Here is a 21,360-nt window from a genome sequence, read left to right on the forward strand (position 1 = left end):
AATGGGAATGGGATGTGGAATTAAAATGTGTGGCCACTGGGAGATCCTGCTTTCTCTGGCGGACAGAGCGTAGTTGTTCAGCAAAGCGGTCTCCCAGTCTGCGTCGGGTCTCGCCAATATATAAAAGGCCACATCAGGAGCACCGGACGCAGTATATCACCCCAGTCGACTCACAGGTGAAGTGTTGCCTCACCTGGAAGGACTGTTTGGGGCCCTGAATGGTGGTAAGGGAGGAAGTGTAAGGGCATGTGTAGCACTTGTTCCGCTTACACGGATAAGTGCCAGGAGGGAGATCAGTGGGGAGGGATGGGGGGGACAAATGGACAAGGGAGTTGTGTAGGGAGCGGTCCCTGCGGAATGCAGGGGGGGGGAGGGATCGCTCCCTACACAACTCCCTTGTCCATTTGTCCCCCCCATCCCTCCCCACTGATCTCCCTCCTGGCACTTATCCGTGTAAGCGGAACAAGTGCTACACATGCCCTTACACTTCCTCCCTTACCACCATTCAGGGCCCCAAACAGTCCTTCCAGGTGAGGCAACACTTCACCTGTGAGTCGACTGGGGTGATATACTGCGTCCGGTGCTCCCGATGTGGCCTTTTATATATTGGCGAGACCCGACGCAGACTGGGAGACCGCTTTGCTGAACAACTACGCTCTGTCCGCCAGAGAAAGCAGGATCTCCCAGTGGCCACACATTTTAATTCCACATCCCATTCCCATTCTGACATGTCCATCCACGGCCTCCTCTACTGTAAGGATGAAGCCACGCTCAGGTTGGAGGAACAACACCTTATATTCCGTATGGGTAGCCTCCAACCTGATGGCATGAACATTGACTTCTCTAACTTCCGCTAAGGCCCCACCTCCCCCTCGTACCCCATCTGTTACTCATTTTTATGCACACATTCTTTCTCTCACTCTCCTTTTTTTCCCTCTGTCCCTCTGAATATACCTCTTGCCCATCCTCCGGGTCCCCCCCACTCCTTGTCTTTCTTCCCGGACCTCCTGTCCGATGATCCTCTTGTATCCCCTTTTGCCTATCACCTGTCCAGCTCTCGGCTCTATCCCTCCCCCTCCTGTCTTCTCCTATCATTTTGGATCTCCCCTTCCCCCTCCAACTTCCAAATCCCTTACTCACTCTTCCTTCAGTTAGTCCTGACGAAGGGTCTCGGCCTGAAACGTCGACTGCACCTCTTCCTACAGATGCTGCTTGGCCTGCTGCGTTCACCAGCAACTTTGATGTGTGTTGCTTGAATTTCCAGCATCTACAGAATTCCTGCTGTTTAGGTCTATTTCTTTAACTACTCAACTACTATCTCCAGGTCAAGTTCAAGTTTGTTTTCATATGACTGTACACATGTACAACCAAATGAAGCAATGTTCGAACCTTGGCATGCCTGACAACATGTATCTCAGTTAGCACATGAACCAAAATATTATAGTATAAATAGGCTAAGCATGCGTGTAGTAAAGTGCAGCATAGGTAAACACAGGTTGAGAAAGAACATCTTTGCAAAGGAACTGGATTGCCAGCGTTTATTAACTATGGTACTAGAATGCAGCTGTGGTGTTCAATGAGATTTTGCAAAAGAATATTGTGTGATTACACATAGGAAACAGTTTATAAATACTACATCGATATGTTCACAGAATGCAAAACCAACAGGTGTATATGGAAACCAGCACGACTTATAACTGTGTTTAGCTGCCAGCTTCTGTTGTGACTTGTTGCATTTTTACGTAAGACCTGTTAGAACATATGCAACTCTAGCTACTTATTATGAGCACATACCTGAAACCAGATTATTTAACAGCAATTTTATTTGAAAAATACCAGACTTAATTTAACAAAGTACATCAAACATCTGATAATAGCGTCAGAAATTACAATGTAATAACATAGATATCTACTTGTTTGGTGGAGTTTGCTTAAATTGCATTATCTAAAGATCTTTAGCAAAGTTTCAGTATAATGTGCTTTACCCAAAAGATGGCAATTTGCATTCTTTTATTTATTGAAATACAGTACGGAATGGGCCTTTTCAGCCATTTGAGCCTTGCCACCCAGCAACCCTGGGTTTAACCCTCGCCTAATCACAGAACCATTTATAATGACCAATTAATCTACCAACCAGTACGTCTTTGGACTGTAGAAGGAAATCAGAATGCCAGAGGAAACCCATGCAATCATGGACAGAACGTACTAAATCCTTACAGACAGTGGTGGGAAATAAACCTGGGTCGCTAGTACTATAAAGCGTGCTAACCTTTACAATTATAAACAAGGAATATCATAGTCTGTTAATGCAATCAATGATTGTTGTTTGTAACTTGTTCTCCATAAAATCTATAATTCCCAGCAGCAGATTTTAATTACTTATATGAACCTGCTGGCCTCATTTGTTCAGATGAGTGTTAACTAAGGAAGTCCTTGGTAGAATTTTTATCTGAATGAAAAAATACATTTTTAACTGATACACCATTATAACTGATAATACCGGAAACCTCTTTCTGTATACAATCAGTGAGGATACAGTCACAAATCATGCTATCTGCCCAAATTTTGGTTGTGAATCTTTACTTAATAACATAAGAATATAAGAAATAGGAGCAGGAGTAGGCCATCTGGCCCACAGAGCCTGCCCCGCTATTCAATAAGATCACGGCTGATCTGTCCATAAACTCAGCTCCATTTACCTGCCTTTTCCCCATAACCCTTAATTCCATTACTATGTAAAAACCAATCTAACTGTTACTTAAATATATTTAGTGAAGAAACCTCAACTGCTTCCCTGGGCAGAGAATTCCACAGATTCACCACTCTCTGGGAAAAACAATTTCTCCTCATCTCCGTCCTAAATCTTCTCCCCTGAAGCTTGAGGCTATGTCCCCTAGTTCTAGTCTCACCTACCAATGGAAACAACTTTCCTATTTCTATCTTATATATCCCTTTCAAAATGTTGTATGTTTCTATAAGATTCCCTCTCATTCTTCTGAACTCCAGAGAATATAGTCCTAGGTGACTCAATCTCGCCTCATAGGTTAACCCCTTCATCCCTGGACCGGTGGCATTGACCTCCCACATCATGAAGACCCTGGAGAGACTTGTTCTGGAGCTGCTCCGGCCTATGGTCAGGCCACACTTAGATCCCCTCCAGTTCGCCTACCAGCCCCGACTAGGAGTTGAGGATGCCATCGTCTACCTGCTGAACCGTGTCTACGCCCACCTGGACAAGCCAGCGAGCACTGTGAGAGTCATGTTTTTTGACTTCTCCAGTGCATTCAACACCATCTGCCCTGCTCTGCTGGGGGAGAAGCTGACAGCGATGCAGGTGGATGCTTTCCTGGTGTCATGGATTCTTGATTACCTGACTGGCAGACCACAGTACGTGTGCTTGCAACACTGTGTGTCCGACAGAGTGATCAGCAGCACTGGGGCTCCACAGGGGACTGTCTTGTCTCCCTGTCTCATTACCATTTACACCTCGGACTTCAACTACTGCACAGATTCTTGTCATCTTCAGAAGTTTTCTGATGACTCTGCCATAGCTGGATGCATCAGCAAGGGAGATGAGGCTGAGTACAGGGCTACAGTAGGAAACTTTGTCACATGGTGTGAGCCGAACTATCTGCAGCTTAATGCGAAAAAGACTAAGGAGCTGGTGGTAGACCTGAGGAGAGCTAAGGTACCAGTGACCCTTATTTCCATCCAGGGGGTCAGTGTGCACATGGTGGAGGATTACAAATACCTGGGGATACGAATTGACAATAAACTGGACTGGTCAAAGAACACTGAGGCTGTCTACAAGAAGGGTCAGAGCCGTCTCTATTTCCTGAGGAGACTGAGGTCCATTAACATCTGCCGGACGATGCTGAGGATGTTCTACGAGTCTGTGGTGGCCAGTGCTATCATGTTTGCTGTAGTGTGCTGGGGCAGCAGGCTGAGGGTAGCAGACACCAACAGAATCAACAAACTCATTCATAAGGCCAGTGATATTGTGGGGATGGAACTGGACTCTCTGACGGTGGTGTCTGAAAAGAGGCTGCTGTCCAAGTTGCGTGCCATCTTGGACAATGTCTCCCATCCACTACATAATGTACTGGTTGGGCACAGGAGTACATTCAGCCAGAGACTCATTCCACCAAGATGCAGCACAGAGCGTCATAGGAAGTCATTCCTGCCTGTGGCCATCAAACTTTACAACTCCTCCCTTGGAGGGTCAGACACCCTGAGCCAATAGGCTGGTCCTGGACTTATTTCCTGGCATAATTTACATATTACTATTTAACTATTTATGGTTTTATTACTATTTATTATTTATGATGCAACTGTAACGAAAACCAATTTCCCCCGGGATCAATAAAGTATGACTATGACTATGACTATGGAATCAACCTGGTGAACCTCCTCGGCACTGCCTCCAAAGCCAATATAACCTTCCTCAAGTATGGAGACCAGAACTGCACACAGTACTCCAGGTGTAGCCTCACCATTACCCCGTATAGTTGCAGCATGACCTCCCTGCTCTTGAATTCAATCCCTCTAGCAATGAAGGCCAACATTCCATTTGCCTTCTTAATAGCCTGTTGTACCTGCAAACCAACTTTTTGCGATTCATGCACAAGCACTCCCAAGTCCCTCTGCACAATAGCATGCTACAATCTTTCACCATTTAAATAATAAACTGCTTTTCTATGATTCCTTACAAAGTGGATGATCTCACATTTACCAACGTTGTATTCCATCTGCCAGACCTTGGCCCACTCACTTAACCCATCTATATCCCTCTGCAGACTCTCCACATCCTCTGTAATTTTTATCACCTACATTTCCCAGTGCCCATTTCAATATTAGTGGGATTTTCTTTTTCTTTTATTTACATTCTAAAGTTAAATGTCATGCCTAGGAATTTCTTGATTTTTATAAATTTAAAAATATAAAAAGGGTAAACTGTCAAACAGATTTACAAACCTTTGTTTTTGACTCCTATTCTAATTTCAGAAAATGAGACTAATATCTCAATAGGTTAATTTGCTTCCTGCAACTTACTATAACATACTTGTTATACTTTTGCTCCTCTGCTTCTGTTATATTTCTCAAATATGATTTAAATCATGGAATAAGACAACATGCAGTGATTGGAACATTATATCTGTATGCTAAAGGGATGAAGGGTTTATGCAAAGAAACAACAAACAGGGTACTGAAGTGGATGACAAGCCATGAACATGTTGAGTGAGGGAGCAGGCATGAAGGACCAAATGGACTATAATTACCCTTATTCTGAATGTCTCTATCCATGCTCTTGCCATGCCCCGAAGAATCCTGTTTAAAATTCCAGGCCACAGATTACTTTTGAGGGGGGCAAAGATGGAGCATTTAAGGATAAACCATTCGGTTACTGTGCAATGAGTTACTTAAAAGTTTACTATCCCACTTATTGTACAGTCTTGCAATCAGCTTACTTGCCCTTTCCTTCCAATGTTTAACCTCAGTAAAAATGTATTATTTCACACAAATGCAGGCGCCTTTAAATCAGGGGCTCCCAACTTTTTTATACATGGATCCCTCCCATTAACCGAGGGGTCTGTGGGCCCCAGGTTGGGAATTCTTTTGTAGCAAACTCAAACCTGTGTAAAAACAAAAATGAACATGAAAACAAAAACTGTTGGTGCTGAAAATCTGAAGTGAAAACAGAAAATACTGGACACACTCAGCAGGTCAGGCAGTATCTGTGTAAAGAACAACAGAGTTGATATTTCAGTTTGAAGACTCTTCTCATAACTGTGAAAGAAAGTAGGCAAGTGAGTTTTGACTTACAGAAAGCATAGGGGAAAGGTGGATATGTAGCAGATTTGAAAAAAAAACATACACAATGTTCTGAACAATCACTGAGAAAAATTTGTGCTTGCTGATTTCAATAGTTGGCAAGATATTGGAGTCCATTATTAAAGATAAGGTTTTTGGGGTACTTGGAGGCAGATGATAACATGGGCCAAAGTCAGCATGGTTTCCTTAAGGTGAAATCTTGCCTGACAAACCTGTTGGAATTATTTGAAGCAGGATAAAGAAAGGAGAATTAGTGGCGTTTCTTTACTCGGATTTTCAGAAAGCCTTTGACAAGATGCCCCACGTGAAACTGCTTAACAAGATGAAATCCTATGGTATTACAGGAAAAATATTAGCATGGATTGGAGACTGGCTGTCAGGCAAAAGGCAAAGGATCAGAATAAAGGAGGCCTATTCTGATAGGCTGCCGTTGACTAGTGGTGTTCCACAGGGGTCGGCGTGGGGATTGCATCCTTTCACGTTATATGTTAGTGATTTAGATGATGGAATTTGATGGGATTGTGGCTAAGTTTGCAGGCGATAGAAAGATAGGTGGAGGGGCAGATAATGATAACGAAGCAGGAGTTGAACAGATTAGGAGAATGAGCAAAGAAGTATCAGATGGAATATAGTGTAGGGAGGTGTATGTTCATGCACTTCGGTAGAAGGAATAAAGACATAGACTATTTTCTAAATGGGGAGAAAAACTCAAAAATCAGAGGTGTATAGGGACTTTAAAGTCCTTGTGCAGGATTCCCTAAAGGTTAACTTGCAAGCTGAGTCAGTGTAAGGATGGCAAATGCAATGCTGACATTCAGTTCAAGAGGACTAGAATATAAAATCAAGAGTGTAATGCTGAGACTTTATAAGGTATTGGTTAGACCATACTCAGAGTACTGTGAACAGTTTTGGGTCTCTTATCTAAGAAAAGATGTGCTGGCATTGGGGATGGTCCAGAGGAGGTTCATGAGAATGATTCTGAGAATGAAAGGGTTAATGAAGGAGCATGTGATGGCTCTGGGCCTGTATTTACAAGGATTTGGAAGAATTAGGGGCAGTCTCTTTGAAATCTATCGAATATTGAAATGACTAGGAAGACAGGATGTAGAGAGAATGTTTCCTATTGTGGGGGAGTCTAAAACCAAAAGGTACAGCCTCTGAATAGAGGAACGTCCATTTAGAGCAGAGATCAGGAGGAATTTTGTTTGCCAGATTGTAGTGAATCTGAGGAATTCATTGCCATGAGCAGCTGTGGTGGGCGAGTCACTGAGAATGTTTAAAACAGAGTTTGATAGGTTCTTCGTTAGTTAGGGCATGGGGTTAAGAGAGATAATAAATCAGCCATGATAAAATGGTGTAGAAGAATTAACGGCCAAATGGCCTAATTTTGCTCCTACGTCTTATTGTTTTAGGAACCGAATTTTGTCTAAATTGTTAGCAATTTTTATTCCATTACTTTTATTCCTTCTCACCATGCAATGAAAATCCTTCAGTACCATATCTTAATGGAGGAAAGATGCCAAAATAGAGAAAACTTACAAAACCAACACAAACTGAGTGTTACCATAAGACCATAATGATAATGATGAGTTTGAGTACAGAGAGGAAATTAAGAACCTGGTGGCATGGTGTGAAGACAATAACCTATCCCTCAATGTCAGCAAGACGAAGGAATTGGTTGTTGACTTCAGAAGGAGTAGTGGACCGCACGACCCAATTTATATTAGTGGTGCGCAAGTGGAACAGGTCAAAAGCTTTAAGTTCTTCGGGGTCAATATCACAAATGACCTGACTTGGTCCTACCAAGCAGAGTCCACTGCCAAGAAGGCCCACCAGTGCCTTTAGTTCCTGAGAAAACTAAAGAAATTTGGCCTGTCCTCTAAAACCCTCACGAATTTTTATAGATGCACCGTAGAAAGCATTGTTCTCGGGTGCATCACAACCTGGTATGGAAGTTGTCCTGTCCAAGTCCGGAAGAAGCTGCAGAAGATCATGAACACGGCGCAGCACATCACACAAACCAATCTTCTGTCCTTGGACTCACTTTATGCCGCAAGCTGTCGGAGCAGTGCTGCCAGGATAATCAAGGACACGACCCACCCAGCCAACACACTTTTCGTCCCTCTTCCCTCCGGGAGAAGGCTCAGGAGCTTGAAGACTCATACGGCCAGATTTGGGAACAGCTTCTTTTCAACTGTGATAAGACTGCTGAACGGGTCATGACCCGGATCTGGGCCGTACCTTCCAAATATCCGGACCTGCATCTCAGATTTTTTGCACTACCTTACCTTCCATTTTTCTATTTTCTATTTATGATTTATAATTTAAATTTTTAATATTTACTATCGATTTGTAATCCAGGGAGCGGGAAGTGCAGAATCAAATATCGCTATGATGATTGTACGTTCTAGTATCAATTGTTTGGCGACAATAAAGTATAAAGTATAAGACATAGGAGCAGAATTAGGCCATTCAGCCCATTGAGTCTGCTTTGCCATTCCATCATGGCTGATCGTAGATCCCACACAACTCCTTACACCTGCCTTCTCACCATATTCTTTGATGCCCTGACCGATCAGGAAACAATCAACTTCCACATTACATATACCCATGGACTTAGCCTCCACAGCTGTCTGTGACAGAGCATTCCATAGATTCATTACACTGTGGCTAAAAAAAAAATCCTCCTTACCTCTGTTCTAAAAGGTCGCGCCTGCCCCTCAATTTTGAGGCTGTGCCCTCTAGTTCTGGATACCCCCACCATAGGCAATATCCTCTCCACATCCACCCTATCTAGTCCTTTCAACATCTGGTAAGTTTCAATGAGATCACCCCGCATTCTTCTAAATTCCAGTGAGTACAGGCCCAAAGCTGCCAAACCCCTTCATTCCTGGAATCATCCTCATGAACCTCTTCTGGACTCTGTCCAATGCAATATTTTTTTGGAGAAAAGTTATTGTTGGAAAAAAAGCCAATTTTGAAAAGATCTCCATATGTGCCATCTTTAATACGCTTATTAGAATTTTTACTGTAGGTAATGATACATAGTGTTGGATATCAGTACAGTATGTGCTAAAACCTTACGTAATATAACTTGTACTTATTTATTTATTTATTTCCAATATCAAACTTGTCTTTATAACTAAGAACTGGTTTAAATTTAAGCAGAGGAAAGAGGACAAATGGTCTCAAACCATTGCTCTTTTTTATGCAGGATGGGATTCCCTTTCTAAAGTAATTTTTGTTGTGACTGTGCAGTTTTACTTATGGGTTTCCCAGCCTTGGTGGCATCAATTACAGACAGTATGAAGGCTGCTTCAAAGCTACCTGACCCCAGGAAATTAACTACAAGCTGAGAGTTCTGCATTCCTAGTCTGTTTTGTGGTATCTTGGGACTAGAATATTCCAAAGTGACTTCAGGCTAGTTTGGAGTTATGCCTCCTCTGTATACAATGAAACCTCTCTGGATGTTCCCATAATTAATATCAGCCATACAGCCCAGAGCAGGGAGGACATCTTTATTGAATGACACTGATTTTTTATTTTAAAGTCAGTGAAATTTATTGCAATATTATAATATAAAAAGCTAGTTCACTTTGAACAAAATGTACTCCCTCGAAAATGTTGTTCACCTTAAATGGCAAAAATGCACACTGAAGCAGAGGATTCATATATAAAATCTATTATAAGCATCTCCCTTCCAGTTATCTGATATTCTCTAAATTAATTTAGTGAAACTTTCATTCCTGGCATAAAGGAAAGTAATATTTGAAGCCTAAGTATGCACAAACCCCATGTTACAAAAAAACTGTGCACAAACTTAATAGGGATTCTAAATGGTTGTGTACCCCGTTATCATTATTAATCACCAAGATGCACAAAGTTTTTATTCAATCCCCATAACAGTTTTCTCTTTTCCACTTCAATGACGTATGGTTCCACAGCTGTAAGTTGCTACCTGGCACTTCAGCCCAGAAGATGACTTTCAACCTCAAGTTATTGTCTGCCTTAACCTGGCATTCACAGTTCCAGCAGAAATCTCCAGGTGACAATGGCTGGAACTTCTGTTCAGTTATAACTACATCTCCAGAGGGATCTGGTCATTCACAGCACTCTGGTTGCAAGTGAGGAATTTTGTGATCACCCAACTTGGTTGTCTGAGTAATCTGAGACAGTAAATTTAGTAGTAGGGAGTGGTGCAGTGCTGGGCTGTGTGGGTAATGCCATTTTACAAGGTTATATTAAATAAATGGCATGGATGTGGGCTGTGGACTATATATCAAAGCATCTGGGGAAGAATTGATGAAACGATTCAAAACATTTTTTCCAGTAATCTTTCATTCTGTTAAAGTTGAAAGAATGAGTATTGTTGGCTGTTTTACTCTTTCCCCCTTCAAAGTTCCAATTAGACTCGTTTTATTAGAAGATAAAAACAACTAAACTCGCTTATGATATTTAGAAGCTTGTGATACCTCACCTGATGTGTTTTCCTAGTGCCTGGCTCTGAGAACTTCCCTTTCATTTAGTTTAACTTCATTTTTTTAGTTGCATCTATTTTCTCCCTTTCATGATTTTGCTGTAAATTTTATTATGTGTGTTCTTTGTCCAGATCTTACCTTTTGTTTTACCGTCGTTCTTTCAGTAGACTGACAGACTCATGTCTTAACACCTGCTTTGCTTTTTGTCTTCTTAATCCTAATTAATTGGATGCATCATTTTAAGTAGATTAATAATGGCCTTTCTAAACTGCTGAGTTCTTTGTGTGTCATGTGGCTACAGAATGGGGCACATTTGACGAATCTTAAATATTTAAGCCGAAAATTATATACATTCAGTACCAGGCATGTGATGGACCTTATTCCAACTGTGTAAACAGTATTAACCCTACAGATGCTGACCCCTGGGTGAACTTGTCTCCCTTCTCAATTATTCAGTCGTTTTCAACAGTATAATAGCTGGCATTTCTTTTACTCCCACAAGGTGGCCCTAAAGACCATTTATAAACCAGTCTGCCTTCACACAGTGAGACGCTATGACAACACTCCCTGATCTCAAGTCAGTCTAAAATTATCTCAAATGTGTTGCAAATGTTTTATTATGTATTTTTGTATATTAGCGCAGTGTATAGGGCATCCATCACCCATGGATGAATCTGAGGGCATGCTCCATCGCATTACATTTGTATCCTGACATAAAATAATGTCTTTTTAACTCCATTAGTGTCAGCTTCCATCAGCAAGCATAGTGCCTGATACTAATAGTGTTAAAAAAGACTCACAGAAAAACCTTCATAAAATTACTGGGTAAATGTAGATCTCACAATTTGAGAGAAAGGCATTGATATTAAATAGTTATTGATCTGTGCAATATTTTGAGATGTACGAATCATTGAAGAATCCAAAGTGGGTGAACTTCCAATGGTTAACGCTTCTTGTGACAAATACCCAAAAATGGAAATGAAGTCAATGCATATGTATGTCTTTCACAAAATATCTACCTGCAAATATATTGAAACTGGTAGATTGCATATCCTGATCTCACATGCAGCTGCAGATTTTAAGATACTGCATATTTCTCCATAGGAAGCCAAAGCCCACAATGTGCAAAGTCTTTGACATGCAGCAATGACACTCTGGATGGCCCAGTGCTTAATAACACTGTGCCCCTGAAAGGAAGCACCTTTACTTTTTCAGTGGTCTTGGATTTAGAGGAGGAGTGGGGCAGAGAGTTACAGACGGGGTGCAAGGAAACGTCGTAAAGTGTGTTGCTCATGGAGCTCAGTGTTAATAGTTCCAGACGTCCCACCTGATTTCATGCTGCAAGCTAACATCTACAAACAAACCAAAGAACAGGCAACTTGGGGGCAGAGGGACCCGTGAAAATGATGGGGACCTAATGGTGATTAGGGATTGGATAGGTTGTTTCAGCAGGACAATTTACCCACTGAGTGGGAAGGGAAATCCCTATTTCCTCTAGAGCAGTTGTTAAAAGCAACTGTTCTGGCTATTGAACTCCTCCCACTATGTTTCTGCTGCTCAGGCTGTGGGTGATGATGTACAGTACCTCTTTCATCGTGCGTTACTGCTGCATTGTGGTGTTAAAATGATCATTAGGATGTGACATCAGAATATGAAGAAAGCCTCCACTTGTCTTAAGAAAGGGCCTTACTGAAGCTTTTGTTGTTTCCAGCTTGAAGATCCTAAATCACTTCTGGTCAGTCTTCCAGCCATTCTAAACTTCAATTCTATTGAAATCTAATGTGACCTAACCAGCACCACGTCCTGTCCAGCCATCACCTGTATACTAGTCATGGTCCTGACTAAGAAATGCCTTCATTCTCAAATTTTCATCCTCATTTTTTAATCCATCTCGTCAGCCCCTCCGCCTGCCCGCCAGCCCTTGGTGAATTCTTCTAATTCACCATCATGCGTCAACAGAGGCTGCCTTGATCAGAAGCTCTAATATGCCCTTACTTCCCATTCCTCTCTGCCTCCTGAGCTCCAGCTCCTTTTACCAGTTCTCATAAAATCTATCTCTTTTAATCTACTTTAATATCTCCTTCACACTTCTGTGAAATTTAGTTTGATCATACCCCATGGACTACTGTATCACAGTAAGTATGCCAAAATGTGTAATTTCCTGTTGGCGGTATACACTGCCCTGAAATGATAGCAGCACGGAAGGTGGCAGATTTTGGATAACTTCTCAGATTTACAAATATCTGGGCTGAGAAGGAAGAGAGCTGGCTGGTATGGGGTTAGCGGGTTGTTTGAGGGTGGAGGGGGTAGAATCGAAATCCCAGCCGATGCGTTAGCTGAATCACTATATGGAGTACTACTCTTTAATTGCCAAAAATCCTAACTGCTCATCCTTGGCAGCTCATGGTTTTGTTCTTTATATTTTGCTGAGGACAAAGGCTTGGGAACCTCATCAAGGAAAATGATGGGAGGTTAAGTGCTACCACCCCTACTTTTTAAAGCCTTTTGCTTTAGCCTGTGTGGGAGGGACACTCGAGGGAGAGGAAAGAGCAATAAACTCTCCCTCATTCGTGTTCTTCGAAGCTGAGCAAACTCTTTCCTCTCCTGCCTTATAATTGCTCAAAGAAAGGCCGCCTGTGACTCTAAGCAGAAAACGTAATCTGTAAAAAATGAAGTGCGGCAGCTTTTACTCCTGCAGATGGCACTGTTAGGAAAAAGCACGACAGCCCTATCTGCAGTCGAGCCGTGTGCTGGAGCAGGGATACAGAGGACTGCACCCACTTTACTTGGCACCGATCATGAATACTGACATTCAAACTACAGACCCAATATAGCACTGATAAAATTGTGAAAAAGTGTTTATTATAAGCAGCCTGGCACAATTGCATTTTCCTCCTGCCTGTGAGTGCAATGACGGCTGAGCCTCTGTTTTTGCCCTACTGAGATAATTGAGGATCATAATGGTGGGAAAGGACTGCAGTCATCACTCGCTGTCTGTCAGGTATCTGTACTCATCTCCGTGTCATCTGTCACCATTGAAGCACTGTGTCATCTTTACTCAGCCTTCAGAGCTGCTGTTTCTCATCCTGTTCATTATCTTGTGCACAGACCAGCAAACCCCCCCTTCTGTAAATGCATCTTTTTGTGACTCTCAATCTTCTGATTATGAATCGATGATCATGTGGTGTAAGAGAGATAGATGGCTTTTAGCTCCATCTTGTCTCCTCTAATTGTAAAATATTAGTTACATTAGACTCTGCTTTTTGATTAATGGAACTTATTTGGTGTGGCCTCTCCCAGCCTCCCCTCTAAGTCCCCCCCACCCCCAAAGTCCTCCACTGACTTTCGAGAATGGAGTGATTTCAATTAAAGTGGACAAATAAGCCCTTCAGCTTCAAGATCGCTACGCTATATGTATTGAATCCACAGGGTCCACAAAGCTGCTACTGATTTCTTATAGCAGAATTTTCACTGACTGAATGGATGTGCATGATGTAGTGGTTACAAGTATAAATAAAATATGGAATCTAATGAAGATTCGGTTTAAAAATGATTACAGCTTTTCTTCTTTAGAACAGCATATAATGTTGAGTGAAAACACAGTGAGCTAAGTTCTCACAATCAATCAGTTCAATTACAAAAGGTCCATTCAGTGCAATGTGTCAAGGTTTATATCTCGCATGAAGGAAGATAAAGTTAAACAGCTACAAACAATCAAGCAAAAATTCATTTCGTCAGTTTGAAAAGGCTAAAATTAGATCTGTCATTTAATGCTTAATTTGTGCAATAACACTTTTTAAAGGAGGTTGGCAATAGTTTGTAACCGGTTCAAACAAGGCATTTTAACATTTGGAGCTGTGCGGTTTTATTGCTAGAGTATTTCAGTATCTGAAGTCTTGTTTTTCAATGCAGTTTTAAGAATTCTTACACTATAGGGGGTCGTGCCTTTAACTGAAGGCCATTTCTTTTAAGAAAATGGCGCAACGTATGCTAATATTTTCATCTTCGTAGGTACTTCTGACACAGGAGGGTGTTGTCCTGAAATTAATTTTTTATGAAAATATCATGCAAAAAATGTATTGTTCACTGACCAAGATGTCTGCTGACAATATTAGCTTTGCCGTTGTATATCTTTCACAGGCTGAACAGGAGGAGAGGTTGCTAGTTCCCTCTCCTCCCCTCCCCTCCCCCCACTACCACTTATTGTTGTGAAGGAGCAAACATTTATGTAGGTGTGTCAATTGTTCCAGTGCTTAAGTAGTTAAATCAGCTTGATCTGTAGCTGAGTCTATAAAACGGACTAAGCCCTGCTGCGTTTTTTCTTCAATAGTTTTTCCATGCTATCCTGAAGATAGAATTACTGTTTGTAAGCAGCTGAAAGTCATTAGTGGGTCTGCAGTCTGTCAGGTGCTGGTGAAAATCTGCTGAAGCTGAATGGGTTTCTTTGCAGAGTGCTGGGAATTTGTCATGTGCTGATGAGCAGTTATAATAATATATGAGCAAATCACAAGCATTCTGCAAATTAATCACAATTTTTTTTTTGCTCATCTCTGGGAGAGAGCGGCTTTGCAGCCCAACATAGGTAAAGCAGCCTTTACTCACAGATGGTAGTGCTGGCATCAGATGGAATTTATATAACAGTAATTCTGACTTCCTGCCAAAAGTAGCCTGAAAGACACAGGGGAAATTGTGTGAGGGCAGTCATGTGGTTTCACAAAAGGTTGTTGCGGTAAGTTTTAGGGAAAATCTTAATACTTCTTTCTGTCTGCTCTTGTTGTTTTAGCCTGAAGGAACAAAATCCTACTCAGCTGTGCCACAGGCCAAATCCAGTACGTTGTTTTTTTTATGAATGTGTTCCGAAGCACTGTGTTTCACAGCTGTTTGAACTCTTGGCACAAAGAACCATATGACTTCATGTCCTCAGTCTTCCCTTACAAGGATTGGAGGAGGGAAGGTTCAAAAGGTCGCTGCTCTACATGCCGCAGGGTGGAGGGGGGCTCGCTGCTCAGGAAGTGATACTTGCTCATTCACTTTCACTGCTCTGTTTGTCACCACACAGGGCATTTTGGGTAAAAAGAGGGAAACTTGAATTCCTGAAGAACAGGGCATATTTTTAAAAAAATTACTGGGGATAATGCACCGCCCCCAAATTCCACTGCAAATAATCAAAATATTGACTTAACAAAGCCAGTGCTGTTTTGTTTAAATTGTGCAGTGGATACCAACAAAAAATGAGGGAATTGCAATAACAAAGCCCAGTGGCGATTGCTTTATGGAGTCTTTTTACAAAAGATCGGCTGGTTCTTAATGACATTTACGATGGAGATTTTCCTTAGCCAGCAGGAGAACGGAATTTCACAACAATCCTGGGCAGGAGATCTTGTGAATCCGATTCTGCAAAGCCTAAAGTCGAGCTGGTGCTGGCTTTCTTCTTGCTGTTCTTCTTACAATTTGCTATGCAGAAGTAATATTTTGTCTGTAATAGTACAGAAAGGATGAGGGAGAGGGGTGGGAATCTGTTGTGCCTTGCAATGGCCCGTAAGGCAAAAGATTTGTCGAAGGTTTCCTTTGGAATCTTGAAAGGATGGAGAATCAGCTAGGTTACGATTAGAGAGTATCAGTAGACTGCAGTGTTTTGTATAATGTGAGGAGCTCCCCATTTGTTTTGGTTCACATGACTGCAGTGGAGTAAGTGGATTAGACTGAAACTTTACCATGCTTCATTGCAGCTGGTTGCAGACATCTGTCATTTCTCAGCTCGGGCTTCAGGATCAGGCCACGGAAAAACACAGCAAACTCTGACACCTTTCATTTTGCACAGCCTCTTATAGAATAATGCAATGGAAAGACAACTTTACTTTGTATTTCAAAGGGGGCCTTTCACTCAGATCAACATCCCCCTAACATTAAAGGAAAGCAACTTCAAAATCTTAACTTGCATTTATTTTCCTTTCTTTAGTTTGTTAGAAAGGAGTTTTAGAATGTTTACACAATTAAAAAATATGATCGACATAAAATAGGCTGCGAGCAGAGAATGCTGACAGTGACAAATATATGGGTAGAATGGTGTTGCTTGTTCCCATCTTGTATCTGGAGTGTTCAAGCAGAAATGAAGGCATTCTCCAAATATCGGACAGTCTGTCTTATATTGTTAATGTGTCCATTGTTCAATATATATGATTTTGCTTTGAAGTGTATGTGCTATATTTTCCGCGCTATATTTTTCACTAACAAAGAGATGATATGCCACAGTTAATGCCCCTATTTACATTTAAGTGCTGCTAAGAATTTTATCTACCTGACAGTGCTCAGGGTATCAACAATGTATGCCGTGTAAATGTAATTTTTGATAGCCATCACTCGTGATCTGGCCTCACCTTCATATTATTTTTACATTGATCCCATTAGCTACAAATCCATTGATTTTACTGAATATTGTTTATGAGGAAGACAAAAGGTTAAATTCAAGCAGTGCAGATCATAAAAATAGGGATATTGTCATTGCACATAACTCTTGTTGAAAGCACAGGGTTAGATCTCAATATAATATGTAAGACCTCTATTTATTTTGGTGGCTTAGCAGGTATTAATACAGATCTGACTAAAACATACGTGGGTGCGAAATAAATAATGTAAGTTAAAAGCAGTATGTGTGTGTTTATGTGTATAATTTCTACAACGACCGTAATGTGAAAATCTAGACCTGTACTATGCCGGGGTTCACTTTATTTGTTCAATGTATATCTTTCATAAGCCTAAGGAGATATTATTTTCTATTATGACCATGTTTCTATATTATCGTATAGCTATTTCATGTACGCAGAAGTAAAAGTGATGCATTGCCAGCGGATGGTCTTATTCAAATTCCTTTAGAGTGGTTTTGGTTGCTCCCATGTATGATACATTGCTATTTTCCCTTAGAGGCAGGATGTTAAAACAAACATTGGTTAAATGTATGATGGTTTTTATTCTAAACATACTTAAAATTGTAGACCTTTCTGGGTTTAAAGTGGTTCTCCACGTCATATTATGCTTGACATGTCTCTCCCGATCAAAGGGATACAAAACTATAACCAGACTCTTGTCTCTCCCCGCACTCTAGGTCACAGGCCTTTTCAGTGCAGATACTGCCCATACAGTGCCTCTCAGAAGGGGAACCTGAAGACTCATGTTCTGTGCGTGCATCGTATGCCTTTTGACAACAGCCAGTACCCAGATCGCAGGTTCAAACGCTCAAGAGTTGAAACGGAAGCTACTGGGATTTCAGAGGAAGCAAGTGTTGTGAAACCGGGGAGCTCCTGTGAACTGCCGGTGGAAACCAGTCAGGACCAAGAGTAATGCAGTGGAACAAAAACAAATACTCGCAATATACATTTTTACAGAGCTTTTTTTTTGATATGCAGTCAGAAATGAGCAAGTGTTTGTGGAATTCCAAGGAAAGAACTTATGGACTATTTAAAAATTATACCCCAGAATTGTGATCACAGTATAGAACAAACAAAGTGGATATCCAGTCCTCCCAAATGACTGCCAAACTGTTACCTAGCAACAAGTACTTCAAAACATCACAGGTGGGAGGATAAAGTGGTTCTAAAAGGTGGGAGGAGGTCATCAGTTACTTAAAAGCAGGACATTTGGAAGTTTAAAGTGGTCTCTGTCCAAAAATAATGCTCTTAACAGAAAAATGATACCATCTGAATGATTTAGCATTGCCTTGAAGATCTGGGGCTGTGTTTTCAGTGTTGAAAACACCTTTATAACATGACACCATCTGCTGTCATTCGCTTAGCATAGTAATGAGATGTGTTGGTAGACTGCCATGGTGCCAGTCTGACTGGAGCTGTCATTGCAGAAAAAATCAATGCAAGTGGTGTCGCAACTGCACTATAGAAGAAATCTTAGATGCCCCATGAACTAGGGTCAGTAGTGACCTACACTAAAGTGGGTTGGAATTAAACATCTTCACATTTTTTTCTGATGCATAGCCAAACGTATCAAATGAAGAGAATGAGACACAGTGCAAACTTGTCCGTCATTTATTTTTTCGTTATCAGTTTGCAGTGTTGAGGGGAAAAAAAACATTTGTTTTTCTTTACTTAAAGGATTTTTCTTCTGTGGAGAAGTAGGTTATCAATAATCAAATCACAGATGAGGGGAGGGATAGGGATGGGGATTGGGATATCATTAAGCACTGAAAACTGTTGAATCTGACAGTAGAGGGCACTAGTGGGAAGTGGTATGTTTGTAGCAAATGGTTATCAAGCTTTTTACTTGAATAAAATTCCCAGGAGCAACAATTCGTTAATTTTTGTAAGTGTGAAAGACACAAAACAGGGCTTTCTCCTGAAGAGCTACTAAATGGAGAAGTTGAAGAAGCCCATTCATTCATTATTTCCTGCTCTGTATGTATTAAGAAATATTAATGCTTTTGGTCTTTCTCCCTTGTTTTTGTAAAACAAAAACAATGGAATGTGGTGTATTTTTATGAATTTTAGCTTTTGTACAATTCGGAATCTGCAGAGTTTAATTTCACGGTGATATACAAAGCTTTTGAGGGACATGAAAGCTTGTGGCAAACAATATGATTATGACGTTCTAGATAAATGACTTTTGAGAAGGTTTATGGTAAAACAAAGTCAACATGAGAAAGGAAATCAAGTAAGCTTATAGCCTTCTAATCTCACTTCCTTCATCAAAAGCAAAAGTGGTGCTTCATCTCCCCATGGTAGTCGAATGTCAGTGTCTTCTGAAAAAAAAAGTCTGACTTAAGAAGTCCAGTGGGCTGCAGGGAGCAGAAAGTATATCCCAGGGCCTTAAAACTTCTGCTCTGCCTAAAGCAGTTGACAGTAATCAGAAACTGCAATCTATGATTTGTGTAAATAAATAAAAGCTTAGTACTAACCTGAGACAAAGATAAAATCTCAGGCTAAGAGAGAAGTATGGTTTGCATATGCTGGCTATTAGGAAGTCAACAATTGAAGACACAGTGTAATTGAGGTCACTAACTAAGACCTATCTGGCATATAGCAAGCTGGTTTTATTGTTTTTTAGTATAGTTCTCACTGCCTTACTTAAACCCAGATGATAAACTTAATGCAACTGTTTCTAAAGATCTCAATATGGGATCGAGATGTTATTAAACATTTCTGAACGACTGTAGTAAGCTTTAGGATATTAACTGCACTACCGTGTTTGGTGACTGTGTCAGTCGCTTGCTTTCGTGTGTGAGAGTGTGTGTGTATATGTATGTATATGTGTGTGTGCGCGTGCGTGTGTGCACATGCATGCGCACGTGTGTGTGCGCGTGTGCATGTGTATATGTGTATGAGAGTGTGTGTGTGAGTGTGTGTGTATGCCGCCTACAGTATCTTAGCAAACACATTCCATTCTTGCACTTTTGAAATCTTTCAGTATTCTTCTGTGTCTTTTAGCATTTCAGATGACAGGCAATAATTCTGTTTATGACACTGGAAACATTTCCCTTTCTGTGACGTGTGCGTTGATTCCATTTAGTCAGGTGCTACTGTCCCTCTTTTTTTTCTCTCTTACGTAGACCTTTCCAGAACATTTGTAACTTGTAATATGAACAAGTGACAGCAGCAGTGATACATTGTCAGATTCTGAATAACATCATGCTTCACAAATCTAAACATGTCAACATTTCTCTGTACTTCTGTAGTGTGTGAAACTGGTCATGATATTGTCTACATTCCTAAATGAAGGAGTTCTTATCTTGGAGAAGATCTGAGATCAATAGAGTAGAGGATTTTGTTGCCTTGCTTGTAACAAGTAGATGACTTTGTATTTAAAGTTTATTCTTGGTCATTATTTATTATACATCAGTTGACAGAACTTTATTCTGGTATAGAAGTATAAAAGTTGTTTTTCAGCGATGACTGTTTTCTTTCTGCTGTTAGAAGCAAGATGTCTTTGAAGCAGTACAATTTTATCCAGTGTTTTACGCAATAAAACCTCTACCTCTGAAATAGCTGGTTTCCTTTTCTTATTTGTTAACAGTAGTCTGAAAGCTCATCTCTTCAGTTCTTGTCGAAGTATGATACCTCCCTCAGTAATTCACCTTTTTTCAGAACATCTACAGAATAATCAAATCCTAATGACTCTTTAAAGTTGTAGGCATCTTGAAACTCACTCAGCTTAATTTTTTGATGTATATTTCTGAATTCATGGGATTCATTAAAAGATGGCCTCAGTTTTCCTTGTTTGTCTTTACATGGAGATGTGGGCTAAAAATCATGCTGCTCCCTCAATTCAATTTAAAGATGGGAGTGGCTAGCCAAAACTTCCTGCCTGCAGAACTCATTTGCTTACACCTACCATGAGAAAGCCAGCGTAAAAAAGACAGAAATGCAGCATGACTCTTGAGGATTCCAGCAAATCAGAGGCTTTCTACTTCGTATCTCACTCACACTAAAACCCTCTTCCCTCTGCCTTTTCCCCTTCTTCCTCTGTTGTAATGAAGAAAGAGGAATGTCTTTTGGGAATGCCATTCAATCAGCTTAGCCCTTCTGAACAGGTCAAGTAGGGTGAGAATTGCAAACAGATTACTGTCACTGAGACTGACAGCACTTTCATTCCATAGTGTGTAGGAGGGAAGAAGAACAAGTCAGTTCCCAACTCATATTTTTAGTGAGTTATTAAGTTAATAAACACTGAGTAAAATCACTACCAAATGCCATTTCAATTCTACCAAACTACCAAACCATTTCAATTCTGCTGGCATCAAATATTTGCAGACTGCCCTATACCATTAATTGTGCCTAGTCCGGAAAGTCATGCAAATGTAAGGAAATTCCATCCCCGAGATCTTAGCCAGCTATGTCCAGTCATAGATGAAGGCAGTTAAGTTAAGACTAGTTGACTTTCCAGATTTGTCAAATTCAATCAAAATGCCAAAGAAATGTACTGTATGTTCAAAGATGCTTTCCTGTAAGACAAGAGATGAGTTGACATGGACTTCTCCTGGCCTCCCTAATAATGATGGGATTCTTGCTTGTCCCCTCAGTTGCTCAATGATTCCAGAGCTGCCAGG

General features: G+C 40.9%; 1 protein-coding gene across 4 annotated transcripts in view; it reads left to right on the forward strand.

Annotated features, from left to right (window-relative positions):
• Window positions 1-20,276, forward strand: part of znf536 (zinc finger protein 536) — a 508,286-nt gene extending 488,010 nt beyond the window's left edge. For all 4 annotated transcript variants that reach the window (XM_063066964.1, XM_063066962.1, XM_063066965.1 and 1 more), the window contains one exon: window positions 17,413-20,276. In XM_063066964.1, coding sequence (XP_062923034.1) covers window positions 17,413-17,648 — 236 coding nt within the window. In that variant the 3' untranslated portion in view covers window positions 17,649-20,276. The remainder of the gene's footprint in view (window positions 1-17,412) is intronic.
• Window positions 20,277-21,360: the final 1,084 nt, after the last annotated feature.

The sequence above is a fragment of the Mobula hypostoma genome, chromosome 14, assembly GCF_963921235.1.
Source record: "Mobula hypostoma chromosome 14, sMobHyp1.1, whole genome shotgun sequence".
In the NCBI taxonomy this organism is placed as follows: Eukaryota; Metazoa; Chordata; class Chondrichthyes; order Myliobatiformes; family Myliobatidae; genus Mobula; species Mobula hypostoma.